General features: G+C 36.4%; 3 protein-coding genes and 1 long non-coding RNA gene across 13 annotated transcripts; all 4 read left to right on the top strand.

Annotated features, from left to right (window-relative positions):
- The first annotated feature begins 884 nt into the window (after nucleotides 1-884).
- LOC113679023 (uncharacterized) lies at nucleotides 885-3,968 on the top strand. Of its 6 annotated transcripts, none has more exons than XR_003446944.2 (5): nucleotides 885-934; nucleotides 2,452-2,524; nucleotides 2,912-2,941; nucleotides 3,052-3,179; nucleotides 3,850-3,968. It is a non-coding gene; the product is annotated as an uncharacterized LOC113679023 (long non-coding RNA). The 6 variants fall into 6 exon arrangements; XR_016181157.1 differs by having other exon boundaries at nucleotides 3,052-3,194; XR_003446945.2 differs by having other exon boundaries at nucleotides 885-1,011.
- Nucleotides 3,969-4,933: 965 nt separating this feature from the next.
- On the top strand, nucleotides 4,934-11,406 carry LOC113678993 (thioredoxin). Of its 3 annotated transcripts, none has more exons than XM_027195919.2 (5): nucleotides 4,934-5,084; nucleotides 8,958-9,062; nucleotides 10,535-10,597; nucleotides 10,921-10,986; nucleotides 11,221-11,406. In XM_027195919.2, exons 1-5 carry the CDS (start codon nucleotides 5,064-5,066, stop codon nucleotides 11,281-11,283), a joined length of 318 nt encoding a protein of 105 aa, XP_027051720.2. In that variant the 5' UTR covers nucleotides 4,934-5,063; the 3' UTR covers nucleotides 11,284-11,406. The 3 variants fall into 3 exon arrangements, with proteins under 3 accessions (XP_027051720.2, XP_027051721.2, XP_027051722.2); XM_027195920.2 differs by lacking the exon at nucleotides 4,934-5,084 and adding an exon at nucleotides 6,702-6,911; XM_027195921.2 differs by lacking the exon at nucleotides 4,934-5,084 and adding an exon at nucleotides 7,527-7,813.
- Nucleotides 11,407-13,064: 1,658 nt separating this feature from the next.
- Nucleotides 13,065-16,871, top strand: LOC113678995 (thioredoxin-like). The gene is made up of 5 exons (XM_027195922.2): nucleotides 13,065-13,268; nucleotides 15,275-15,379; nucleotides 15,768-15,827; nucleotides 16,438-16,500; nucleotides 16,599-16,871. The coding sequence occupies exons 1-5, from the start codon at nucleotides 13,248-13,250 to the stop codon at nucleotides 16,662-16,664; spliced, it is 315 nt and encodes a 104-aa protein (XP_027051723.2). The 5' UTR covers nucleotides 13,065-13,247; the 3' UTR covers nucleotides 16,665-16,871.
- Nucleotides 16,872-17,432: 561 nt separating this feature from the next.
- On the top strand, nucleotides 17,433-22,554 carry LOC113678996 (thioredoxin-like). Of its 3 annotated transcripts, none has more exons than XM_089187678.1 (6): nucleotides 17,433-17,650; nucleotides 19,955-19,988; nucleotides 20,908-21,018; nucleotides 21,406-21,465; nucleotides 21,871-21,936; nucleotides 22,321-22,554. In XM_089187678.1, exons 2-6 carry the CDS (start codon nucleotides 19,971-19,973, stop codon nucleotides 22,381-22,383), a joined length of 318 nt encoding a protein of 105 aa, XP_089043804.1. In that variant the 5' UTR covers nucleotides 17,433-17,650; nucleotides 19,955-19,970; the 3' UTR covers nucleotides 22,384-22,554. The 3 variants fall into 3 exon arrangements, with proteins under 3 accessions (XP_089043804.1, XP_089043803.1, XP_089043801.1); XM_089187677.1 differs by having other exon boundaries at nucleotides 17,463-17,650; nucleotides 19,926-19,988; XM_089187675.1 differs by lacking the exon at nucleotides 17,433-17,650 and having other exon boundaries at nucleotides 19,386-19,988.
- Nucleotides 22,555-23,576: the final 1,022 nt, after the last annotated feature.

Here is a 23,576-nt window from a genome sequence, read left to right as displayed (position 1 = left end):
TATCTAACTCGAAAGGTATGGGAAGGAATGTAGTTAGCTTTTACGCTCACCCGGTTAAAATTACGGTGCGGGGAGAATACTATTCCACTAGATGATGCAACAGTCAGCGCCTCACCTCCCAGAATCCATTGGATGCCGGGATATTTTTTGCTTCGTTTTCTATGATTCGTGCCACGGCTTACGCTAAAAAAGGGAATGACGGCATGAATCGTTTCTTCTCTCTTCCACTTTTTAATTGGTCTCTGATTCGCTTTTCCCCGCGCTGTTAGCAGCCGTTTACTTTCGTTTAATCTGTTCAGAGCTACTCTTGGTGAGATGTATCAATTTTTTATTTAACGTCCTTCTGTGACGATCATTTGCGGAACCCATTCGAAAAACGCTTTACTTAGAATTTTCAAAGAAAAGAGAAAGCCGATTTTCCAGTTGAAGCTGGCAAAATCAAATGCTACTTCACTCCGTGTGAACTGAGTTTGAGTAAGCTGGGTCTTGCAGAACTAAAACGTGTTCATGAAAACAAAGAAGATACTGGTAATCTCCCTATTTGCTATGCTCTCAGAGGATCATTCTTTTGTTACAGGAAATGAAATCCAAATAACCATATAATATCCTATTAAATACACACAAACATCTCGGCAAAAGTAAATTTTCAAAAACAAAATACATAGACACGATTAAAAATCAGAATTTTGTGTAATTTTATATTAGCTATTGTCCACAGATTGGATCCTCTTAGGAGATTATTTGATTAAATTTTACTTATTCGTTTTCTCATTATTGGGTTAATAACGGGGTTGTCTAATCTGACTGAAATGGGACAATATATCGCATTCTAATCGTCAACAAATAAGAGTTAGTTATAAAAGAACCTGTGTTAGCGCTTGTTCAGCTGCATAAGGACTAACCTCATACAATTTAACTGCCCTGTTCGCAACAGGTAAGTCTTATAAGGAACACAAACGCAGTTTTCATTCGCTCGCTTACAAAAAGCAACTCTGGTCCAAAGAACTTCTGGTACGTAAAGAGCGCTTCCGTAAATCCGGTAAAATATTTCGTCTTTTTTCCCTTCTTTTTTTCACGCTTCATTCCATTTACTTTCCATGAGATTATTCCCATGTAAAAAACCTGAACAAAGAGGACTTAACGGTAAACACTGTTTTCCTTTGCATAGTCAAAGAGGTTAGACCATATACGATTCTCTAACTATTCAATTTTATCGTATGTAGAATGTACGACTAGATTATATCACATTTTATTAGAGGCTTACTCCAGGAGTAGCTCGCCTTTGATACTTGCTTAACCCGAAGGAGTTGAGTCTCAGTTCCGCCAGTGTTTGTCTCCGTTTTCTTTCGCCTACAAAAATCAAGGGTATCGATCTTCCCCTGGATGGGATATTATTCCACCACAGCTTATCCCCAGGGTTTCGTCAGATTTCCCCGACAATTCACCACTTATATCCATGTATACCCCTGACTGGAGGGGCAATGTGATGGCCTTTGAGCACGGTTAGACAAGGACCCGGCTGATCTTAAGGATGGCCAAAACCAACTTGCAGACTTCCTGAAACAAGTAAACTAACTTAAGCAATGGCACAACAACGTACGTTTCACACTATCAGCGTAAAATTCAATATTTCCGTGTTTTGATCATTAATTCAAGTTTTGAACCGAGTAAACCTTTTATGTGAATTCAAAATATAGGTCGGGTGTTTTTATCGCTATCAATTTCCACCTTCAATAATACTCAGCCTATGTAATAAAAATGAGCTAAGAAAAAGGAACTTCCTTTGATCAGAGTGATCAATTTTTAATTTTTACCTTTTTCTTACCAATTTTTTTCATATTCAAACTATTTTGGAAAAAATTCAAAATCACAGTGTTCAGTACATTACAGAAATTTCATCTTAGAGAAATAATTATGGTTTAGTTTTCGCCCCGCATTAATTGCAGGAGAACAATTGAAACGCATATAAAACTTTCCATATATACGTAGCCATGTTAAATAGTCCTGCTTTTTTCAAGTCATGATATTGACGGATCAAGTAAGGTTTTTTCCATCTAATCGGCATGTTGCTTTATTTTACAAAATTATACTTTATTGACAAAAGAGATAATTGAAAACTTAAAATAAACATTGTGTTAAGTAAACTTGTCAGACTTAACCAAACATTGCACATGTCTTAAAACATCACATGACAAATAATTGGTTTTGTGTTCTTGGTCAAATTGAAAATCTTAGTAAATAAGAAGGAGAGGTAATGTCTTCTTCATTGCAGCCTGGCATGAGTTCTTATTGCAGATTTCCCCTTAAAAATAAGAAAAAAATAAAACTCGGCTTAATTTGACCGAAAATGAAGAATAGTCCTCGGCATTTCTTCGCAAAACTGTTTTTTATCAGAAGTATTTTTTTATGTCTTGCTTGATTATTACATCGACTCTCTTTCCTCTCAAACAGACAAATATTTCCCTCAACATGAGAACTTTATTGTTCATCTGTGGAATTCTTCTTTTTGCCAGTTTTACGAAAAGTAAGTATCGACAACTCTAGTGGAGAAATATGATTAAGTGTTCCACTTTTAAGGTGGCTATGTAACAACAAGATAGAACATTTCCGACGTTGTAGAAACCTAGAGCTTGGAAAGTCATTTGTTATCAAGGGTTTACCAGTACCCTTTTTGCAAACACAGAGGCAAGCGTTAAACTTTATTCATGACAGTCTTTAATCTGTTGTATTCTAAAGATTCTCCGTCATTGGTATACAATTTTCTACAGTACCCCCAATATATTCTCTTATTGCGGACAACTGATCTCCCCTCTCTTCCCCCCTGAATACCATTTGATCCTCCAAAATCCCATGACCTCCCCAACCAGGTGGCAAATTATCACTAGTCCCTAATATTTTTTAAAACTTGTAGGCTCAGTTGGAAACCCAGTGCCAAGTGAAGGTAAGTTGTTTGAGTAAGTTTATGTCTGGTGTGACTTTGGTACATTTTCTGCAGCAAATGCGTTCATAAAATTTAAGAGTTTTTTTTTTTTCTTTACATTTATGTTTTAGCGGAGGCTGGCGCTTGTAGCGTGGAAAACAAAGAATGGCAAATTGGATGTGACCATTGCTATTGCCGAAACCAATCAGTGTTTTGTGAAACAGACCCAGGCTGCCAGGAAAAAAAATAATGATGATAAGTACGAATTTATCTGGTTACTAGTATTTGCATGATCCTTCAAGGCTTGTGTGTGATTCTATACTTCCTCTGGTTAACTTGAAGTTTAGTTCCCAAGCGTTCACTCTCGCCTAATTTTCCGCACAAAGCCTGGGAATTAGCGAGGGAGTGGCTTTCGATGGCGTCACGAGTCCAAGTTTGACCAACCTGAGAACGTGATAGAATTTTGTTGGATATATGTAGTTTTATCTAGTAAGAAATTGTAATGTTTGTCCCGCGCTCGATAAAGTTGATATGCAATTGAAGTGCTTTAAAAACCTTGATGTAATCGTTATTTACTTCTTATGAAATCTTCAACTTTATCGCCACTAGATATGAAATAAATATGCTAGTTGTGGTACGGTTTGAATAAGCTTCTCTTCTAATGTGTCTAACAATCCAGTATCCCTATAAACTCGGTGATTGAGTAAAAGGTTCTGGGTACAAGACTAGGATTATACAAGTCCAAGAAGTCCAAGCGATGCCAATCTATTCTTCAATCGAACCCTTTGAACCTCGTTCCCAATCTTCCTTCCTCAAAGTGGAAGAGAGGACCCTGGCTATGAGTTTGATAAACTTAAAACATGAACCTTTGTATGTAACTTTCCAATAATGTTATCATATCTTACAGATTTTATATATTCTCTCTTTAGGCATTTGAATTTTCGTGGGGGCTTTATCTTTAAAAGGAGCAAGACATCATCCCCACCCTTTGGTTGGAGATCGAGAGTTATATAAGTATATGAGATGGAAAATAAAGTAGAAACAGAGACATGGTGTGATTTATTTTCATTCGATAAGCCTTTGGCTACTGAAGCTCATCCACAGAAAAGGTTGCACGTAAACTGGGGGTCTTAAAACATAGTATGAAAAAATTTTCAAAAAACTAGCACTTTGACAGTATTAAAACAATCCAAATTTCCCAAAGGGGAATATTTCAAAATAGTTGGAACTGGAGTTTTAGCTAGCTGCCGTTTCGTCACACCAACTCAAACAAAAACGACATCATGAGATTATTATATATAATCTATAATATATAATCACATAACGAACGATCCGACCCAGGTGATCCGTGACTCGACCCAAACTTCTTCGTTATGCTCCGCAGATATTATCGCTCCGTATATAGACTTCGCTCCGTTTTATCAAACGAATGCCTGGAACAGGCTAATGGACAAAGGGGGAAGGGAAAGATGGGTATTTTAAGATAATTTGGTTTATCACCTAAGTTGATAAAGTAATTTGGCCACCTTAAAGAGTTTCTAAAGTTGACGTTGCGAGCATTCCCCCTTTGTCATTAAAGGCTATGCTGCTATGCATTGAGAGGTTCGAAGGTTGTCAAGTGTCCCGTACGCTGAAGAGAAGTCGAAAGTGTCCTTCCGTGCCGACAAGTTCAATTTGAGGGTTGTTCAGTATTTGATCGAGAGTGAGGAAAAGAAGATATAGACAATCTATGACGTGTTTTTCTTCGCTTTGTGTGGTTCCTTTCATTCAAATGTTTCTCATATATTATATTAGCTAATCAGGATTCATAATCGGCTGTAAGTCACCCTGTACCTCCCTATCAGTTTTCTAGGACTCCGTAATAGAACGGACAGCAAGTGGAGCGAGTTTTAATGCTTGCAAGTCGCCTCACTATCCATCTCATTTCCCGAGTGAAAAAGTGTGAAGTGTTGTAAGATCTAAATTCCACAAGTCCATAGGTCCATGGGTTTATTCTCACTTTACAATAGATTCCAGGCTTCTCTCGTCCAAGTACATTCCCACTTCGAGAGTCGATCGGGAAGTTCAGTCAATTGACCGTGGAAAGTAAGGCCATTAATTGCCGGTTAATCATCTCAGAGATCAGATCATCAACAGACTAAACATGAAAATACTTCAAACTGTGGTAAGCTCTTGTCCTGTTGTCGTATTGCGTGAAGTAGGCATTCTTAGGTAATGTAAGTGAGTTTGTTAAAACAGCATGCTTGCTGACGAATGTGGAATTTTTCATCTGCTCTTCTCGAGTGTTTGTTTGTGTGCCGCGTATAAATTTTAGAATACCGGTTTATTCGCCAATTTCATTACCTTCAAATGATATTTGCTAATTCCTAAATTGAAATCTGTTGTTAGTTTGTAAGATTACAAAATCGTCGTGTAACCATCAGTTTTGTCGCCCAGTCGATCTTGTACTTCGTCAACATAAATTAAAATCACATGAGGCTTCTAGAAGCCTCATGCGATCTGTTATATAATCGAGGGAGACGAGAGATTCGAAGCCAAATGGTGTTAAAACCTGCAAAGGCCTGCCTTAAATTCGTACAGCTCAGCATTTATTTTCGTCCATACCACGGTTTTCTAATTTTGATCAGCTTCTATATTCAGCTGGGAATTAATTGATTAATCATTCACGAGATAATGGTATTCTACGTTGCGTGAGAAGCTTTTTATCGTCTTTCTAGAAAACGACACAAAAGGAACAGAAATAGCGTGTATAATGGACTTGGCCTGAAGGCTAATCCATATCAGAGCACCCCTGAGAATGAATTTTCTAACTGATTGTAATTTACAATTCAAATTAAATTTTGTATGGCCTCTTGTAACCAGCCAGTGTTTCCTACAAAGAAGATCATGGGGTTGACGCCTATAGCTTGATGTCAGAATAGATATTTTTCCAAGAATCCTTGTTCTGTGGACTTAAAAAAAAACTTCTCCTTCCACTTTCACCACTTGATGAGCCTCCAATTAACCATTTTCATCTCCATTTATTTGTGCAAAAGAATCACACTGTTATTCAAATTTTGGCAGTTTTGAGAATGTTTGTCACCTTAACCTAATGCACTTTCACACCTGCTTCCAAGTCTCCTGAAGTGCTGTGGTGGAGCATTAGAAGCTCTGATCAGGAAGGCTCACAAAAAGGGAGAACTGCTTGACACAAAAAAAATGAATTTCTTGTAGTTTTAGTCTTAAAAATAAAGTGTCTTAACCCTTTCACTCCCAAGATCTAATTAGTAATCTTCCTTACTATCTGCCATACAATTCATATGATTTTAGTTCAGAGAATTTGGTATTGGATCAACTAATAATCTTCTCTATTCCCATCACCTGCCTGCTTGATATTGTATTGATAATGTAAGGAGAAATTCAGTCTTGGTCACTTGTGAGAGTGATAGGGTTAACTACTTTTGTCACTTATTGTCAGTAGATCTACAGTTGTCAGCCATCAAAATGTTTTATACTTTCTTGTCACACAGAACAAATATTTTACAGTTTCCCTTTTGCTAATTAAGGATAGCTTTGAGTAACTTTTTTTCTTATTTCTTGTTCCATTTTATTGTTGTGGTGTATTAGTTTATGTGAATGGTTCAGCCTAACCCTAGCCCTAACCCTAAGCAATTTATAAAAAAATATTAATGTGATCCACAATAATTTTCTTACTGTGGATTCTTTACTCTCTGTAGTGTTGATATTGCTAATTGTTTTGTTTTGTGGATTGGCAACAGTGTTCTGTCCAAACACATTTTCAGGGGTATTTTGCATGAAATCTTTGTGGAAAAACTTAGTTTTGTTATATTCAGTCAAGCAGGAGATTGTTATTGTCAAACCCTAATTATTCAAACTCAGGGGATTGGGATGAATTGTTGGTATAATCAAGAATCCAGATAATCGAGAGTGAGAAAATCATCCCAGGGATAAGATCGTCAACAGACTAAACATGAAAATACTTGAAACTGTGGTAAGCTCTTTTCTTGTTATCGTATTGTGTGGAGTAGGTATTCTCAGGTTATGAAAGTGAGTTTGATAAAAATAATGGCATGCTTGCTGATGAATATGGAATTTTTCAGCTGCTCTTCCCGAGTGTTTGTTTGTTTATCTGCCAATTTCATTACCTGTAGATAATACTTGCAAATACCTAAATTAGAATCTATCATCAGTTTGAAAGATTTCAAGATCACTGTATATCCATGTTAGTGCCTAGTAGACCTTCAACTTGGTCAACATGAAGTAAAATCACACGAGGCTACAAGAATCTATGATCTGTTACGTGGTTAGATAGAGATGAGAAATTCCAAGCCAAATAGTTTTAAAATCTGCAAAGGCCTGTCTTAAATTTGTGCAGCCCTGTATTTATTTTCATCTATACCACAGTTTGCCAATTTTGATCGACTTCTATATTTAGCTGGGAATTAATTTATGAGAGATGATGGTTGTTCTACGTTGCACGAGAAAGCTTTTTATTGCCTTTCTAGAAAATAAAACAAAAGGAACAGAAATAGAAAACATGACATAAGTATAACAAAACATCAGAATCCCTTGTGGACTTGGCCTGAGGGCTGATCCATAATTCTTCGGTGTTACTCTCTCAAGAATTGTTACTGCTAGCTGTTTTCTTTAGTGGATTGGCAACAGTGCTCTGCCCAATATCAGGGGTATTTTGCATGAAATATTTGCAGGAAAACTTAGTTTTGTAATATTCAGTCAAGCAGGAGAATGTTATTATCAAACCTTAATTATTCAAACCAGGGGGGATTTGGATGAATTGTTGCTATAATCAAGAATCCAGATCATCGAGAGTAAGAAAATTATCTCAGGAATAAGATCATTGACAGACTAGACATGAAAATACTTGAAACTGTGGTAAGCTATTTTCTTGTTGTCGTATTGTGTGGAGTAGGCATCCTTAGGTAATGCAAGTGAGTTTGATAAAATGGCATGCTTGGTGGCGAATATAGAATTTTTCAGCTGCTCTTCACGAGTGTTTGTGTGTCGCGTAATATTTAAGAATACTGGTTTATCTGCCAATTTCATTACCTGTAGATAATACTTGCTAATACCTAAATTAGAATCTATCATAAGTTTATGAGATTTCAAGGTTACTGTATAACCATGTTAGTGCCTAGTAGACCTTCAACTTCATCAACATAAAGTAAAATCACACAGGGCGACTAGAATCTATGATCTGTTACATAAGTAGACAGAGACGAGAAATTCCAAGCCAAATAGTATTAAAATCTGCAAAGGCCTGCCTTAAATTTGTGCAGCCTTGTATTTATTCTTGTCTGTACCACAGTTTGCTAATTTTGATCAACTTCTATATTTAGCTGGGAATTAATTTATTAGGATGATGGATGTTTTATGTTGCATGAGAAAGCTTTTTATTGCCTTTCTAGAAAATGAAACAAAAGGAACAGAAATAGAAAATATTACATAAGTATTACAAAACATCAGAATCCCTAGTGGACTTAGGGATAATCCTTAAAATCCAGATAATCAAGGTTGAGCTGTACTGTGAAACTTAGAAAACCATGAACACAGATATATTTAAAGAATGTTTTTGCATTTTAGCTCATATCTTAACATCAGTATGCTTATTCTCTATACCTATACATAATTATTGTAAGATGCTGATGTGAAGAATTATTATTTAACAATCAGGAGGTTCTTTAGTTGGTGATCATTTTCTTAATTCTTTCAACTTTAATATGTGATTGAGTTAAATGCACTGACGCAACTGCAGAATGAGGTAAAGAAGCTTACTCTTATAACTGTTATACCCTGCCCTTCTCTGTGGTTTTTAATTGAGAAAATAGTCAGAGACTTATGCCGTGTTTAATTTTCGTGGGAATTTTTTTCTTGGAGAACATGTTTTAATGGCTTTGGAACTACTGGAAAATTGAGACCCTGTTAAGTTTTCATGCATCATAGTAAGCTCTGAAACTAAATTATCAAGTAGTTGTTTTTGTACATAATTATGGTTGAATGATATATTTTTTCACCACAGGAAGAATTTGATCAATTCCTCAAAGATGCTGGTTCAAAACTGGTTGTCATAGACTTCTTTGCAGATTGGTGTGGACCATGCAAGATGATCGCCCCAAAATTTTTGGTAACATGGATAATTTTTTTCAACAGGACCAGTTAACTCTAAGATCTGATTGACAATTCTCCCTTCAAGCTGCTACACATTTCCTTTTAAACTAGTTATGAGTATTTGATGTCAGATCAAGATAACAAATTCTACCTGACGAGTTTGATTATTCTTGTTACTTTTTGCTGGATAATGTATGAATATAAAAGGGAGAAGTTACATGCTAATCACTTCTGGGAGTTGAAGAGTTAAATATATAAATGTTAAGTTAAATTTAACTTTCTAGGTTTAGTAACAACCTACTACAATTATCTGTCTCTTTTGTGATGGAAGTAACCCAAAAGGTTTCAAATGCATATCTCTAATGGAGCTCTTGGGTGACTACAATTTTTACCCCATGGAACAAACACTGTGACTGTTGTGGATCCTTGTCTGGTTTTTCAGACGATTCAGAGAACACTTTCACAACATGGAATGAAATGACAAGAATGCATCCAAACCAGTCACTAGACACTTTCATCTCCTTAATCATTCTAAACAACATATGGCAGTTTGCAGCCTCTCCTTACATCTAGGCAGTTCAGAAAGTCACAAAACATTAGAACAAAATTTTTTCTTCCAAATTGGCACTCTTAATCCCCACGGTATCAACAAGCGCTTTTCATTCAACTAATTTATTCTTGTTTTCTCATACTCCCACTGATAGTGTAGCTCCACTTGCCACATATAAACCCACACACAACCCACAATTCCTCCAATTGCTCTGACAAAGGGCTAATGCCCGAAATGTCAGCTTTTTTACTCTTTACAATGGCCAATTTGTTTTAAACTCAGTTGTTAACATTAAATTACCTGGTTTTTCAAAGGATTCCTTTGTTGCTGAATACACAACGTGTATTTGAAAGCAAATTTTAGCAGCTGGAGTTTTGATGGAGATGTTTGAAATATGCCTAATAGGTACAATATTATTTCAATTAAATGCCACCCTTAGTTAAATGTCACAGATGGAAGCAAAGATACCAAATTGAGTGATGAATGCCATCCTTGGAGAAACACAGCACCTGGTTAGAAGAATGCGGCATTTAATATGTAACCCTTCTACTTCCAATTGTGACCTGGACATGGTTTCTGTTTCAATTATCAATACGACATCAAGCAGAAAAGTGATGAGAATGATGAAAAACCTCAAATAAGGAGATTATCATCTGATCCAGTACTAAATTCTCAGAACTAAAATTAAAGTTGATGTATTGCTGGCAGTAAAAAGAGTCACTAAAGAGATCTTGGAAGTGAAAGGTTTAATGTTTATCAGATACTGTAATAAACTAATGAAAACAGCAATGTGTAGCAGCTAGAGGAGAGAATTAACAATCATATCTTGAGAGTTAAATGGTCATGCTGGAAACTGGGTTAAAATTACTTCAATGATTAAAGGTTGATTTTCTTGTTAAACTCCATTAATTATATCAATAGATGTAATTCTTTTTTAGAAAATGGCTGATGATTTCAAGGCAGAAGTGGAGTTTGCAAAGGTGGATGTGGATGAAAATACGGTAAGTTGGCTTTGCTTGAGCATTGATTCAGCTCTGAAAGTTTACCTATGAAATGTTATGATCACAGATGTCCCGTAGTTGAAGCATCTGACTGCAAATGAACTGCAGTAGTGCTGCAAGTGAATTGACTAAAAAAGGAATACAGTAGTGTAAACTGCTGTGCAATCAAAAGTATTTTCTTTTGTTTTACAGGTAGATGGGCTTACATGTATAACTAGTATGGCTTAGTGATAGGGGTGTTTATAGCTGATGTTTACAACATGCACATGGAGCAATTTTCTGAGTTTGACAATTATACATTTGTGTTGTATATCTGAATACAGGACACTGCTGAAAAAGAGGAGATTTCAGCTATGCCAACTTTTAAGTTTTACAAAAATGGTGCTAAGGTGAGTCACTTTCCATATTGCAAGTATTATTGCTCAGGAATGATCATTATTATTATTTGTAAGTGTTAACTTTCTTAATTTTCTGCTTGAGCATGGAATGTTCACAGAAGGATTTCAACCTCAGACTTTCTGTACCAATTAAATAGCTACCACAGTTTCTGTGATGTAAGTATTGACATCCAAGCTCTGTTGACTTGTTCTTTTTTTTTCCTTTTTTTTTATTTCTTTTTGTAGATAGATGAAGTCACTGGAGCAAGAGAGGATCAAATTCTTGAAAAAATCAAGATGTATAAATGATGACTTTGGATTTCAAAGGGGAACAAGTTCTTCACACTGTTGATTTTTCTTTCATGATTATTGATTGTAACAAACATGCATTAGAAATACTGTACTTCAATAAAAGTGATAGACATGTATGAATATTGTGTGATCTGCAATTATTATATACTATGTGGTCTGAGAGAATTGTTTTTTTACTTATTAGTTGGGAAATGTTACTGTTGTTTGTTCCTATTTACACCTGTCACTTGCACAATGTTTGGCAATTTTTGGCAATTTTTTTTGATTGTGAGTTTACATAATTTTAAGGCTCTTTAAAAAGTATTTGCCAACGTTTTTTCTGCATTTCAATCAGTTGTCTGTTTACTTGATGGTTTGTTTGATGTCTTTTTTTCAGAGATTTTCATCATCTACTATTCCAAGGCTTTCCTTGGAATTACAGACTTGTCCTCAGTAACAATTGACAGGTGTTAGGTAGGGTGGGGGGGGGGGGGGGGAGCTGAAGTGAGAAAGGGGCAGCAGCTTGGCTAGAGGTAGAGCTCTGCCAGCATCGGAGCTCTCTTATTGTTTAGGACAATGCATGATGGGTTTGAAGCATGGAAATTAGTGATACCCCCTAGATACTTCTGGGTTCAACTGGAAGCAACATGTCTACACTGTAGGGCAAAATGACCACTTCTTGAGGCAAGGTCACTCAGCTAGGGGGAGGGGTGGGAGAAAGTTGGGGAGTTTGGCTAATGAGGTCATGTGACCAGCTTTCATCGACATCCTCATTTTCCTAATCTGCTTTGCATGTGTCCCTTCTTTTCTACAACCATCCATATCCCCTTTGAACAAATCCAGATTCATTGATCCTTGCATCACCAGTTCCCGTCTTAAAAGTCCAGCCATTTCAGTATTCATTGCTTAGTGAGCCGGTAAGCAGGAATTGATAATTTTTCTTTATTACACACAGTATTAATATGAAATAATGATCATTAGTTTAAACTGTACATGTGCTGCTGTCGGTAGTTTCAGGTTAGAAATAATCATGTCAGCAGACTCTATCTTTTAAGCTTCAACTCATTAAAACTGATTTTCTTTCACACTTTTTCGGTTCAAAAAGAAAGAAGAAAAAATTCTATCTTTGATCTACATTAGCAAGATCTGAGCTCAGTTGAGTGTAGCAGTATATGTGTACATTATGAAGGGATAGCTGCTGCAATTGAGAGGCTGGTACCCAGTGAAACGTTGTAACAATCAGAACAGGCTTTCTGTGCTGGAGGCTGGAAATGCTCGGACGTGCAAAATTCGTTTGTCGCCTCTGTGTTATTCTCCTTCCCTGAATCCTCACTTCTGAGAGATGGAAAGGAGCAGCTCTGGGTGCGAGAACTCCTCTCTTTATACCACTTGAGTAAAAGAAACAAGGTTTCGAGAAACATGAATGCGCTTACTTAACATAATAGACAGAGAAAAGTGACACTGACAAGAAACGCGTCTGCAACAGGAAACGCGTTTGCGATCAGAAGCTGCTTTTTCTTCTAAAAGAGGTTCGTAATTTACTTATCTGCTTCTCTCTAAAATTAAAGGATGTTTGGCCGATCTTGATATTGCCATGGTAAAACTATTGAAATTTTGACTGAATTGTATATCCATTTTATTGATTGTGCACAGTTTATCTTTTAATGTAATACTTATGACCATTATTTTACTCAAACGCCGAAACAAATGAAAATCGAGGTCAAAATGAGATTAATAATAATTCCAGTCTTTTTGTGTTTTTGTTTTTTTTCTTCGATCTTATTACTAATGGAGGCCAAGCGGAACTAGGAAAATGAAAAGAAACGTCACAATTAATAGAATTATTAGGGTTCTTCCAAGCGTGAGATCACGTTCCGAATATATTAGTTTGAAAATTTCCTGTTTGGAGTTATCAGTCGACCCATAACCTCCAGTCGAAATTGGACACTCCCGTTAAACTGATTTCCAGCGTGGAAGGGAAAATGAAAGAGTTAACGACTTTGGTAGGTATTATGATAAATTAATTGAAAAGTCGTCAGTTTAGCCTACGGTTGAAGGTGCAGTACATTTATTTTTAGAAAAGCTCTCTCATTTCGTTTCAACATACGTTGATTTGGTCATATTTTGAGGAGACCTGCTGCTCCATTTTAAAGTTCAATAGATTTTATTTTGCTAACCAGGAGAAGAAGAATGTTTAATCTATAATAGAAAGCTTACAATATGCAGCTAAGATGTTGCGATCTTCATGAGGGGTACTGTTTACATCATAAGAAGAGCGATGAATCGTCGTCATATCTGTACTTCATCCCAAGAACTACAACTCTGGGAAATAATTATAGTTCTGGATTTGCGTATAGAGTGCAAGACAAAATGACTAACGAGTTTTGAAACGATTCGAAACAGTGTTTGAAAAAAAAACTCTTGGTTATAATTTCGTTATTTACTCCTGTTTTGGATAAAAAGCTTTCAGTAATATGCTAGTTTTTTAATTGCGTCTGTTTATCTACCTACGTAGGCTGATTATTCAGCAAAAAAAATAAAATTCATGTTTAAAGATGTGCTGTAATTTCAATAAGGGAAAATTCGCTTTTAACAAATATAATCTGTTGTAGTGACAGCCCGTGAGGCAACTTAACAGCTGTCAAAGTAATATGAGAGCCATCATTAACAATAACTTAGTATTACCCAACAGGTGCAATATTGTTAACTAGAAAATTATTGATAGCCGACAACAAAATGGAACTCAACCAGTTGGGCATAAGGTAAAATATGGACTGGATCACTAGATCCTTGGACTTTTGGACTATTTTTTGGACCAATTTTTGGACCATTTATTGGGAAGAGGTAGACCATTAGTACTAAGGGAGGGGCGCGATGCGGTCTATCAGTGCTCAGAGAGGGGTGCATGGGAGGCAAACTGTCGTTACTGAGGGAGGGGTGGAAGACGAACTATTAGTACGCAGGGAGGGGTGGGAGGTTGTTGTATTAGTAAATGCTAATGATTAATGGAGTTTTTAATGGATTATTCAAATTATTTTGAGCGGTTTTTCGACTGACTATTTTAAGGTCAAAATTTTTGCGCTGGCTCGTAGCGTTTCTTTATTTTTTTTTTGTCACGCGAGTGCGAAACTGGCACCCAAACACTGGACTATAATTGTTATTGAAAATATCGCTAATTTCCGTTTTCGATCCTCCACTGTTGGGTCACGCGTGTACCTTTTAAGTCGACTTGTGCCAGTGCTTAATGATACACGCTGGTTACCATGAATCATCCACTAGTTACTTCACGTTTTCCTTGGTGAATACAGTATATCATGACCAAAAATAAAGAAACGCTACGAGTCAGCGCAAAAGTTTTGACATAAAAATAGTCAGTCGAAAAACCGCTCAAAATAATTTGAATGATCCATTAAAAACTCTATTGATCAGTGTCATATAAACACTTTTAAAGAAAAACTACGTCATTTCAGATGAGTCAGTCATGTATTTACCCCCTTTTTTTGTAATCAAGGTTTTATCTCTCTTGCTTAGCACAGCATATAAAATGTTTTGACTCCCTGCCTCAGCCGTAAGCGGAAGACGCCTTGTGTTTCAGTAGCAAAATCTTATTTCCTTTAGTATCACATATTCCAGAAGCAAAGAGTATCTCGGGTTTTAAAGAATGGCATTTTTCTCTTGATCATTTCCATTAGAACATGAAATTTTAATTTAGCTACAAAATTGTCTGGCTTGTGCGATGAGTTTACTTTTGAGATCTCAAAACTTGCATTAACCCTTAACACCCTTACATCAGAATCTATATTCTCCGTACTATTCACTATACATTTCCCAAGGTGCTGACAAGGAGAATTTGTTTGATAATCAAGAGCTACTTTAGTTGGTGATCATTTCTTCCATTCTCATTACCTTGATGTTTGGTTCAAGAGTGATGTTGTAAGGAGAAATTAGATGCTTGTCACTCTTAGGGGTTAAAGGCTTAAAAGCTTCATTTTGTTTTTGTTTCACACAGAAAGAACTGAATGAGCTTCTTGAAAGTAGCGGAGTCAAGTTGGTCGTAATCGACTTTTTTGCCGATTGGTGTGGTCCTTGCAAGATAATGGGACCTAAGTTTGAGGTATTCGAATATCGAAAAAATTTCTTTCATAAAAACTTAAAGGGATTAGCGTAGTGTATCTAATGCAAGTAAGCAAATCTCAGTGATACAGTCATAAAGGGTCTGAAAATTTGTGCCAAAGGCTTCTAACAGATTAAGGCTTTTTCCTTATCTTCTATAATTCTGTCACGCACACCGTCCTTTTTGTTCCGGGACAAGGGTAACTGGGTTACAGAGTTCATGGGGTGCCTGTGACTCCGTACACGTCTTAAAATAAAATATCTCTTGTTAATGACCTGTTATGCTCCCAATCTTCAGTGAGAGCGTGGTAAAGGGTCCTTCCGCCCCCACCCTACCCCCAAACTATTTTTTTTTATCTATTGTGCTGTTGATTATCATTTTTTCATAGGAATTGGCCATGGAGTTCCCGGATGTTGTATTCGCCAAAGTAAACATTGAGAGGGGAAAGGTATGCATGAGAGGAGGGTTGACAACCAATGAGGTGCACTGTCACTCGCGAAGATATGATTTTCCGAATGATGTAATCCTTATTTTTCAGATTCTTGGTCTATATTTTGATATGTCATGAGAGGATTCATTTGCTCGCAGCCATAGCATATTGCATGAGCCTCTTTCTCGCTGATTGACACATCAATTTTTTCCCCCTTTTATCGTCCGGTGGAAATGTTGCCTTTCCCTTTTTTTTGCACAGTTTTTGCGTTCACTGGAGAGGTCAGTTAAGCATTTATCGGGATTACGAATGAATGCGCAGGAAATGAAGATTCGTAAGAATCCCGTGATCGCTAAGGGAAAAGGTGCGATCGTATGCAGTTTAGTAAGAAATGGTCTATGAATGGAAATAGGTATTCCAATTGGGAAACGCTTTGCTGAAAATAACCTGACCTTCACCAATAAATAAAAACCAACTGCAAGCAAACCAGAACAAGTATGACCGGAAATAAATTTGAGGAGTTGGTTCCAGTCTTTCAGCTCCGGTCATAAGTCCTGATAAGTTAGCAGGAGGCCAAAATGCCATTAACTTGACAACTTGAATTTGAAATAAATTGTATATTTTTCAGGAGCCAACCAAACATTATAGTATTACCTCTATTCCACATTTCAAGTTTTTCAAGGAAAAAAAGGTAATCAACACAAAATTATTTTATACAAACTTGCCTTCTTGAATATCATTTGCTATACTGATTTATCCTCACTGATTTCCTTTTTTTATTAATTTTAGGAAGTGGATAACCTCAGAGGCGCTGATGAAACAATTCTTACAAGAAAAATTGAAAAATGGCAGTAATCGTGGAGTTGATTTAAAAAGTGAACACATTTTTGATTAGAGAAAATTATTTGTACTGAAAGAATATCCTGCTTGAGATTTATTTGTGATTCAGCTTTTGAATTAATATTGGTCGATGCTTTAGCCTGTACATTTTGAGTCCATCTATTTATTTCATGTAGTTGTAAAGGGTTGATACAGTAAACTAGATCCATCTGCCGAAGAAAAGTTGTTTGATTAGCCTTTGCTGTAATATCATTTTTTTCAATTTTCAGTCTCACCTTAGTTGTCACTTAGATCAAGCTGATGCAATTTTTTCATTTTTAGCATTTAACCCTTAAAGGCCCAAGAGTGACTGATATCTTATCTCTCCTTAAAGTATTACCCTTAAATCGATTGTAAAGATCATGAGAAAAAAGGAAATGATCACCAACTCAAGAAACTCTCACCGCTTATGTCAAAATTTGAAATATCATCGTCACAAGTTTTCGTTAATTTAAACACACGTTACTCTGTTGACAAGTTTAATGACCCTGTGTTTGAATTGAATTGAAGGCAACTGCCTGTCTGTGTAAATACATCATTGAGACGTATATGGAGAAAACAAATCATGAACATTGAAAACCCTGAAAAAGTACACCACACCAGAAATCACCTTTGCTTAGCCTTTTGTATTTTTGTTTATATTCCCTAATAGCATCCCGTAATTATTTGCAGTTGGTCCGTATGAAACGACATTATTTTCTCGTCCAATCAAAAGTGGACTGTATGCTGGACACAAAATATAATTGGCGCAGCTTTTCCGGCGTAAGCGTCTCTTTCTTTTTATTCTTTGCAATAAAAATGCACTGTATTTTTTCAACCGGAAAACACCTGGACTTAGATTAACGAAAACAGCAACAACACAAATTTCAGCGCGGAGCAACCGTTTTCTCAGAGAGAAACCAAGATTTTTGTGAGCCCCAGAAGTTTAAATATTGAGGGATTTCATTTTGCAAGGCATAGAGGTGAGTTCTTTTGAAAAACAATGGTGTAGGTTCTTGCATTTCCGGCCGGCCTACGTCCGCTAAAGCTAAATGTTGATATTTTTAATATTTCATGTTCATATAATTCAAGATATATTTATTTCGTATGGGCTGGTTGCTCTATATAGGTATTAAATAATGACAGTTTGAATTTTCGAAATAATTTAGCCGTTTTTCTTTCAATTCCAAAGCAAAAAGCTTCACGAAATGTGAATTCTTTATGTGATTGAAAAAATGCAAACTGCAGCAGCCAAAGATGAAATTTGAATGAAATTAACTGCAGTAATGCCTCTGACATCTTTAATGATCTTTCCTTCGCGGTAAGTACGGTATATATTTTGCATAAATTTGCTACACATTTTTTAAACAAAATGTCATGCAAACCGAAGCGACGGAGAAGAAAAATTAAACGTAATGTTTCATTGGCATTTTATGGAAAATCTTTCCGAAATTTACCTCTTTGCTTTTGATAAATACGTGACTGACTAGTCTAAAATTTAACTCATTTCAACCTGGCGGGGAGCGAAACAAATTCATTTTTAGAAATAAAAGCAGCGCGAGTTTGGTTTTAGTTGAGTCGATCGATCATATCAATGTTATTTCCCTCAAATATATACATACCAGAATTCCTTATCGAGTTAATTTATTGATTTAACTAATACCTAAACGTTGCTCTGTGAATATCATTTTCTAAGGTGCATCATTCTTATTCAGCAATTATTTATTTTTAAAATCATGAATTCCTTAAAAAAATAGAAAAAAGAAGAAAATGGCAAGTTAAATGCGTACATTCAACTTTCCTTATTTAAATCTTACTACTCATTCACTAAAGGAAAGGAGACTCGATTGCGATTGGCTCCTAAAACAATGGCTAACCGGTAGTAACGACACCAATTAAATATCAGCACAGAAAGTTCCTCAGTGAAGATATATATAATGGAGAGAAAATTGAACTTGGATTTGAAACTCTTCGGTTGCATCTAAACCAAATTAGTTAACATTTTCGTATCGACTCGCTCTGCACTTGTGATTTCCTCGGTTTTTATTTTTTTTTCTGCTGTTGTCGCTCGAGCTTACTTTATTTCGGCTCTTCCTTATTGAATGTAAACCTCCATAATTATTTCCTTCGTGTACACCTGCCTGTAATTTCCCCTACTCTTTCACATTAATGTCCATTTGTTTTTGGTCGCTTCCGATCATTCGTTAACGTTCTTGTTATAAATCAAACGCGAATCGCCAGTCGTTCGTTTTAAGATCGGTTATTGGTGTTCTACTTTCCTTTTCATTCGTAACTCTGCTCTGTTATGCTGTTTACTGAAATGCAGTTCAATTATCAAGTTCATCACGTTACGATACGCTTAAAACATATTTTTTCGGTTTTCAAAAAAATCCTTGCGAGTTTCTTTTTTATATTTCCATCATCGTCTTTCTTGGTGACAATTTATTGATTCTGTATGGAGAAATTACAACCCCCCCCCCCCCCCCACATACACACTCACTCACACCATCCTCACATCATCCTCTAAACCAATCACATGCGGAGCTAAAAAACAGTCGCGACTAGTTCACCCGCGTTTTCCCGCGCTTCAAGCAATTTGCTTGTTTTTATTTTGAGTAGTGATTGGTTCCTTCTGACATTAACCTTTGACCTGACTGGCCGTTGTGATTACTTTAGTTTGGAATTCACGTAGTCAAACTTAAATGTCTCTAACATGAAATTAAGAAGACCTTTCCTGTTAATCAATGAAATGATGAAAGCAGATGAAAACGTCATGATAGTTATCAATGGTAATATCTACAGTTGCTTAGTGAGGTTATTTTTAATCCTAATAAATAAACATTTAAAGAGACTTTAATAGTTAGCGGGATCATTAGTTGATCCAATACCAAAATCTCCCAACTAACATCCCAAGAATTGTACGGCAGACAGTACGGAGAATTTCTTGTGAGATCGGGAGTGAAAGGGTTAAAAACTGATTTTTCTTCAAGTTTAGCCAAAATAAAAAATTTGTATAGTTTCAAATGGTAAGATGACCCGAAAGGAATAATAATGATCTAAAACAGATCAAGAAGGGAGAAATTTGAAAAGATTGCAAACCACAAACGTGAGAACGGTTCTTCAATATTCACAGACAGTGACGTAGTTACCTTTAAATCACATGGTAATCTTTTATGTTTGTTCATGCACCGCCTGTTCCGCATTCGACAAACAACACGCTAATTTTGTTTCCCTTCAAGACTGCCACTTTTCTAATAGGTTTACAACAAAATATCATAACTTTTCAGCAAATATTACGAAGAAATGGAGTTCACCAATAAGGTGAGTTGTGTTTTTCATTAGTAATAACTAAAATACGACAGATAAATAACTTAAATCTCGGTTATTTATGGGAATTCAGCTGTTGACTCAATATCGGGTAATAAGCCGTCTATTTGAACACTTCACACCAAACGATGGGCTATGAGTCTAGACAACGGAGAGGTTTTTGATTCTGAAGTTCGCATTCATGAGGGGGAAAAAGCTGAAATTCAAAAGAGCCGCGGATTTAAGATTTTCGTGAGCGATTTGGAAACCAAATTTGCATTGTTAACTTTCGATTCTATTCCTTGTTCTCGCCTATTTTATTTATTATCATTGAGTCAAAACATCGATAAATTGAAATTTAAACGAGTTTTCAGTTTGATGAAAATGACGCGTTTTTCATTTGAAACAAACTTTCAATGTAAATTGATATTTAAAAGTATATCGAATTAAATCTACTCAGTTATGTATCTAGGTCAAATTTTTATATTTTTATGCATAATTAAAATGTCGGCCACATCATGAGTTCTCATCACATCACGTCTGTATATATGATAAATTTCCTGCTTAAATGCTAAATGCTAACATGTCGTATCCAAACTTGAATTTATTTACAATTTACTGAGTATTTTAACATGATTCGTGTGCACGCGAACGAGATTAGTGAAATGTTTTCCGTGAATTTTGGCGATTTAAATGTACGAAGGATGTCGGACTCGTCCCCAGTCATCTTTCATTTGTCTATGGAAGAGTACGAGTGAGACGGGAATGAGTCTGATTGATACGCAACGAAGGAGATGGCGGGAAAGTATTTTCTTCCCATATCTCGTTGTGCGCCTATGCAGTGATAACTTGAAGAAAAATTCACCAACTAATCACGCTAATATTTAGTTCATGTACAAATCATTTATTTTGTTTTTTTTTCTTCTTTGAATAGGACGAGTATGAACAATTCCTAAAAAGTCCAGATAACAAAGATAAGCTGATAGTGATCGACTTTTATGCGGATTGGTGTGGTCCGTGCAGAAAAATCAAACCAGCTTTCAGGGTGAGTGATGAGATAAAGAACGGACGTTAGAAGAGCACGGGGGGGGGGGGGAGGGGGAGGGGGATGGGGTTTAAGATACATGTGAACCGTACCCCTCTCCTCTGGTATAAAAATTTGGAACGAAAGGTACCTTGATTTTCTTCTGAATTCCAATATAACGGTGACATTTAAGTCCCCAGCCCCACCCCCTTACCCCACTTTTTTTTTTTATCGTGGTTTCGTCATTCTTCGGTTTGTGACTGTATTAATGAGATATTGACAGATGTAGTTGCTCCAAATAAACATTTCTACTTCAGTTATCTTGAATGAAACATCTGTGTATATGTGTGAGGGCGGAAATTTGCGCCCAAAAGATTGGTGTAAAAAATTTGCATTTTCTTTTAACAGAAATTCGCTGCCAAGTTTACTGATGTAGTCTTCGCAAAAATTGATGTTGACGAAGCTGAAGTAAGTGAACAACTATTAAACAGAAAGACACAAACAGTGAATAAAAAAAAAAGTTTACTTTAATGATAGTTGATATTAGCAAACAGTGACGATGTGACTAAGATGACATTTATAGTCAAGATCACACATGACGACACGTGATAACACCTGACAACACGTTTCTTTAGCTCAGTGGTAGAGTATCGGAGCGCAAAGTCCGAAGTTTTGATGTTCCATTCCTCATGAGAGAATCAGATGTTTTTCTTTGTTCTGTGATCTTGATAAAAAGATAAACAGCATTCTTTAAGGTGTTGTTGCTGTCTCTATTTTTCTGTTGGTAAATGACATCAATATGTCATGATAGCCTTGGATGGGGACAAAGGGCAGGTCATTATGCGTTAGATGTGTATTGTTTTATCTTTGTAGGTCATAGCCGAGGCGGAAAACGTGGAAGTCATGCCTACTTTTGTTTTTTACAAGAATGGAAACAAGGTAATCGAAACAAGGCACTTAAAGAAGAACTTACACGAGTTTTAATACAAGTGACAAAATAAGTGGGCATGCTCAGCTCGCGTGAACAGAGGCAATCATTGCACATAATGACTGCCGTCTCAAAAGTCTCACTATTCAAGTAGGCCGACACTGGCCGCGCATGCACATTTATTTTTTCCGCTGTGCTGTTTTACCTTCTAAAACATTAGGCTCGCGAGAATTAAGCATATGATCCCAAATTTGAAAAGCTCTTGATTTTCATCTAAATTCTCCTTGCCAATTCCATAAGAAATGTATAGAGAACAGTATGGAGAATAAAAATGCTGATATTAGAGTGTAAAAAGTTGACTGAAACTATTTGCTTTGTTTTTCTTTTTATTCCAGTTACATTCATTCAGTGGATCAAACGAAAAGGACTTAGAAGAAAAAATAAAAGAACTTAAGTAGTATTCTTTCCTACATTTAACAAGGACAAAATTAAAAACTTTCCTTTTCTGTTATGACAACATTTTGACCGAAAGAATCACTCACATATTGATTTTAATGGAACCTAATGTTGTCGATGTTATTGTTGTAACTTGTGTGGAAATTCGAAACATGATTTATGATTTATATTGAGTTTGTACCTAAGATTTTTATTTTGTATTTGGGTCAGGATAACCAAAGCGAACTAGGACCTAACTTGTGCTGGTGACTCACCAAACACTCTCAGTTCGTCTCAACATTTTATACGCAGATCCGCTGACGAAATCCCATCTCACTGTCCTTACCTCAGCCCTAGAGTTTCAGTAGTAAAACTCGTTTCTCCTTTGTTTTTCCGTTGTCGTGATGGCGGCAGCACAATATGCGATCATTTTGAAAACAGAGAAAGACTGGGTGACTTGTTTGGGTTCAGGGGAGGGGTGTGGGTAGTTGGAGAGAGGGGTTGGGGCTGCTGAAGTAGAACGGGGGGGGATGGGATGGAGATGGAGAGTTTCTTTCAGAGTCTGAAATTTACGTCTTTTACTTCTGCTCCCTTATATCTCTGTCTACGTTTCCAGTCATGAACCAGGGAGAAAAAAGAGAAAAGGAATGCATGAGAAGATTGAGGAGGTAGAGAAAACACGTGGAATGCGCGCAAAAATGAAAACGAGAAAAAGAGAAAAGTAATGGCGAGGGTATACTAAATTTAGGGGGTTTGGAATGGGGTGGGGTCACGAGAAGACTCCTTGCGATTGGAAGAGAAACACGAGGAATCACATCAGGGGTGTGTGCACAGGGGCGAGGCGCGGGGAACTGAGAACGACCGAGAAACTGAGAACGGGGAACGTAAGATGTCTTTGGGGCAACCATAGAGTAACCACTTAGAGAATGCATCGAAAAAAGTTAATTCACGTCCTGAAAATGGCACTAAATAAATGTTGTTTTAATGGTCTTATATTACAAGAAATGGCTTAACCGAAAAGGTGATTTATTCTTGCTTTGACGAGATTCTTTGTTCTAAATAATTACAAACTTTTTTCTCATCGTTCTGGAGGAATGAAAGTGTCATCAATTTGATCCGTCATATTGAAAATGGCATGGGGATTGTTTCAAGACGTACTGCCAAACTTCTCAGAACGTTCGGATGAGGTACTTACTTCAATTTGAAATCGCTCAGG

The sequence above is a fragment of the Pocillopora damicornis genome, chromosome 11 (assembly GCF_964200805.1).
Source record: "Pocillopora damicornis chromosome 11, jaPocDami1.2, whole genome shotgun sequence".
Taxonomy (NCBI): domain Eukaryota; kingdom Metazoa; phylum Cnidaria; class Anthozoa; order Scleractinia; family Pocilloporidae; genus Pocillopora; species Pocillopora damicornis.
This window is presented reverse-complemented; position numbering and strand designations above follow the sequence as displayed.